The sequence below is a fragment of the Nanorana parkeri genome, unplaced genomic scaffold (genome assembly GCF_000935625.1).
Source record: "Nanorana parkeri isolate BGI_ZX_2015 unplaced genomic scaffold, ASM93562v1 scaffold380, whole genome shotgun sequence".
NCBI classification, from domain to species: domain Eukaryota; kingdom Metazoa; phylum Chordata; class Amphibia; order Anura; family Dicroglossidae; genus Nanorana; species Nanorana parkeri.
The window spans coordinates 153,639-157,889 of record NW_017306648.1 but is presented as its reverse complement, the minus strand read 5'-3'; the positions used below and the strand labels follow the sequence as shown (position 1 = coordinate 157,889).

Sequence of the window (4,251 nt, the reverse complement as noted above, 5' to 3'; positions counted from 1 at the left end):
TAGTTAATATCACAGACAATGCAGCACGAGGACATAGAATATCCCAAAGTAGGTTAGAACACCCAAAGCTAAGAGGACAGGGAGTCAGAAACTAGAATATCTCCTCAATTAAAGCCAACAGAAGATTCTGCCTAACAGACATCCCTTTTATTCCAAACATCAGCTGCTTTTACCATTGCCCTTACTTACACCAGCACTGGTTTCCCAGAGATCCTGGGATGGCGCAGGACTTCAGCGACTGTCTCCTTGGTCTCCTCCATCCTGTCTACATCACTGGAATCGATAACAAACACCACTCCATAGGACTCAGCATAGTAGTTCTTCCAGATACCCCGGATCTGCTTGCCACCGCCCAGGTCAAATATTGTGATGTCAAATCTTCCCTGCTTGATGTCTGCTTTGGAGAATCCTACTGTCGGGGCCACGTCTTCCGGGGATTCTGTTAGAAAGGAGCCAAAGGGTCAGGGTCATTTAATAAACCTTGAGGTCAGAAAATGGCAGCTCAGGAGTTTGCCACTGTCTAACCTGTACTACGAAAATAAAGAAATTCTGATTGGCTGCCGTGGTTGAGAAAATGCTGGCCCCAAACATAGCAAAACCACCCACAAGGCAATGCAACATGAGAATATTTAGCTAAAAATAAAAGCTGTTGTCTTTTTAGAATATCTAAATTTATCTCAATCGGAGGGAAAAAACGCCATGCTACAGAGTGTGGATGGAGGAATCTTCCCTGCTGAATACCCAAATGGTGACTACAGCTGATTCGCTGCAATGGCTGTTTGCTGACAATTTTCCACCTGACACCCTTGACAAAAGTCGATGTTTCAATCGAGCTGGGTGTTGAGGTGGTGCCAGCTTTGGTTTTACATTAATTTTAATGTTTGTTAAAGAAAAAAAATCCTGCTTGAGTTAGTTTTCCCATTTCATTTGCCCTGCACATGCACTCAGACATATTTGCTTGTGATATGTTCTGCTCTTGCTTAGCAGTGATTATGGTTGACTGTTTAAGGGCAGAGGTAGCCAAACACCGGCCCTCCAGCTGTGGTGCAGCCACAAATCCCATCACACCTCTGGAAGTCATGTCTGTTACCATTGCAGTCTTGCAATGCCTTATGGGATGTGTAGTTCCAGAACAGCAGGAAGGCTGAAGTTTGGCTACTCCTGGAGTAGGGTTTGCAAATGTTCCCCAGACAGATTCCGACCACTCACCTCCCTGGATTCCTTTCACAGTGGCGGTCTTGCCAGCATTGTCTAATCCCACCATGACCAAAGTCACCTTCCTGTAAGTCACAAAATGAAACCATTTAGCAGAGATAAACGAACAGCAAAATAATCATTAAAAAGGACCTGTATTAAATGTTTTTACATTTCAATGTAGCATCTTGGATGGGTAATATTGATCCCTGTCCTTCATATTGATGCTCTGAGGTACTGAATGACAACTGAGCCTTTCACACATCAGGCTAACCTCCCAACAGGCCGGCAGCAAGATGACACACCAGATTAGAAAATGTAACTTCTTCAGTATACCAAGCCTTCACCACATCTACAGCATCTACTTTCCCAACCCTTCTTTTAGCTTCTTCTATATTGTATAATATATCTATCTATATATTTATAGATAGACAGACAGACAGACAGACAGACAGACAGACAGACAAGTTCCTGAGAACCTGATCAGCTGTGAAGAGTCGTATACATTTTAGTGAAACAGTTCTTTGCAGGAGGATTGCTCCCTGTCTATGCAGGAAAGGAGCCTATGAATTTTACAATGGACATTTCTCAGGAAAGCTGTAAGTGATTGACGCTATGCATTTCATTTCATTTTATCCTTTCACTACCTCTGGGGTAGGCAACCTTGGCACTCTAGCTACAGTAAAACTACAAATGCCATCATGTCTTCCACTGGGAGTCATGTCTGTAGCTGTCAGAGTATTGCAATGCCTCATGGGACTTGTAGTTCCACACCAGCTGGAATGCCGGGGCTGCCTATCCCTGCCCAACAACAAAGTACTAAAAAGGGCTTTCTACCTTACAGGACATGTTTTCTTTGCCTTCTAAAACTCACATCAGCATAGCAGTTGGCACAGCGCTGAGAGCAGCTATTCTCTGACCAGTTACAGACCTGTAATAAGTTGTTTGAGAATGTTATAGCTTTAGAATATCTACCTCCTTGTAAGCAAACAAGCCAATTGAGGCTGAGCCAGTTGGGTACTAAGGCTGCAGCTGACAGATGCGGCCGCTGTCACCCTGTCATTTACTTCAATGGGTACAGCAGACGCATCTGAACAGGCACACCTGGGAATCCTGCCCCATGTAAATGCAGCCTAAGAGATATTTCAGCATTCAACAGTTTTTCTTTTCTTTCTAAACAGACCAAAGTGGTTATGTCGTCTATTCTGCCTCCCCAGTCATGTGATTTCAGATACCTGAGCTGCAGCTTACATATCACATCTCAGATAACTAATACTCAGGATCATACAGATTAAGCAAGCTTTAGCTTATCTGCTGTGCCCATACAGTAGGCCAGGGAAAACCCAGAAACCTGTTGTACAAAGGTGTGTATAGGTGTAGAAAGCAGAAAGGTTTCCTGTCATGTAGGTGTGTAATGTGGCCAAACCCAGGCAGCGGTCTTTATACCAGTGCCATGTAAATACTGACAATAAATAGGCACATCAGAAGTTGTTAGAGAGATTTCCCATCACTTCCTGTCCTGACAAGACGTCAAGGGTTAATTCCCCATTAGGGTCACCCATTCCTCTATCCAAAACCTTTTGGCTGAAGTCAGTTACCAGCAGATGACCAATCATGTGACCTCTTACCTTACTGGGTGACGCCATCGTTTGAACAAATCCCGACAGCAATTTGCCATGAGGCTGAACATAGGAAATCCGGGAATCGCAGCTAACTAGAACGAACGGCGCTTTCGTTTTTAGGAAGGCTCCAACATCCTGAATCCTCTGCAACACCTTCCAGGTTCCTCTAATTCAGACAATTATCCTAAAGACAGAGAAACAGGAATCAGGCTTTCCGCAATTTACCTTCAAAATGACTTTGAATAAATGAAAGCACTTCCAATGGGGAAAATGACCATGGCAGTGCTCTCCATCAGGCCCCTTACATTGGTCTGGGATGACGTCAGATGAGGACAGTCAACACAGCGCCATCCCAAAAATACAGAAATGTGTCAAATGCAATAAAAATGAATAAACTAATCTATCAGTTTCACAGAGATCCAAAAGGAGGAACCCAAATCCTTTCCCCTAAGCTGAGGGACCTTCCCAATTCTTCCCTGAAATGTATAACATTTGTAACAACTCATCATCACTATGACAATGGGCGAAATGTAAAATAACAACGTTGTGATGAAACAAGAAAACATACCAAAACTCAAGCTTTCTCATACCAGACCCTGCCACAGGTATGAAAGGACTCTGAGCTGGCAGAAGGAATGATCTACATATGTTTGTAGTGTGGCCGTCACCCATGGTGAGCATGTTGTGTACACAAGTACACTGTACACCCAACTCTCCTGTCAAAGGCTGAAGAATGTGCCGGGACTTCTAGTTCCCACACACCTGGGAGCTTTGGGTGCTCCTGGCCGCTTCCTCCTCCTATTCTGTTTTTTCATTGTGGACCACACAAGCTCCCAGGAAGAACCGGAGACCCTCATACAGGCAGAGGGAGGTATTCAAACCAAGATCCACCAACTGGCATCCCCGAGAGATATACAAAAAACAGGGCTGTAGAAGGCAAACACCATAAGACATGCAGACAAGACTACTCCCCATATTACATAGATTTGCTTTTATTTAATAAAAAAAAATGATCCCATTAGCCCTGGCACGTCCTTTTTAAGAGTGACAACACTCACCTACTACCTTATAATGCTGCAGTGATGTTGTCACCCCGCCATGAGCGTTATGACTGTGTAGTACGATGTGCCAATCGCTTTTCCTTACACTATCCAACCTGCACATAACAGAAGATTTCACTGGTTGCTATGGAAAGAAAAGATGCTTTGCCACATAGGATTCTGACAGATGGGCTGTCTGGTGGTGAAGGGTGAGCCGGGCCCAATCAGTGTACACCCCGGGCTGATGTCATGTGCACAGTTCCTAACTGCCCCTGGCTACAAACTGTCCTGTCCCCTGGTTCCTGATAGTCGCATCCCAAGAAGCACAACATTCTGCTTTTTCTCTGGAATCAAAGTGCGGCACTTCATCCATAATGAATACACAGCATTTGTCT

At 44.3% G+C, this 4,251-nt stretch overlaps 1 protein-coding gene and 1 long non-coding RNA gene across 2 annotated transcripts in view; one reads left to right on the top strand and one right to left on the bottom strand.

Moving 5' to 3' along the window:
- ARL13B (ADP ribosylation factor like GTPase 13B) overlaps positions 1 to 3,003 on the bottom strand; it is a 15,496-nt gene extending 12,493 nt beyond the window's left edge. The window contains exons 1-3 of the mRNA XM_018559186.1: positions 2,823 to 3,003; positions 1,210 to 1,280; positions 190 to 439 (exon numbers count right to left, since the gene is read on the bottom strand). Coding sequence (XP_018414688.1) covers positions 190 to 439; positions 1,210 to 1,280; positions 2,823 to 2,884 — 383 coding nt within the window. The 5' untranslated portion in view covers positions 2,885 to 3,003. The remainder of the gene's footprint in view (positions 1 to 189; positions 440 to 1,209; positions 1,281 to 2,822) is intronic.
- LOC108789227 overlaps positions 1 to 4,251 on the top strand; it is a 15,520-nt gene that overhangs the window by 2,967 nt on the left and 8,302 nt on the right. The window lies entirely within an intron of this gene.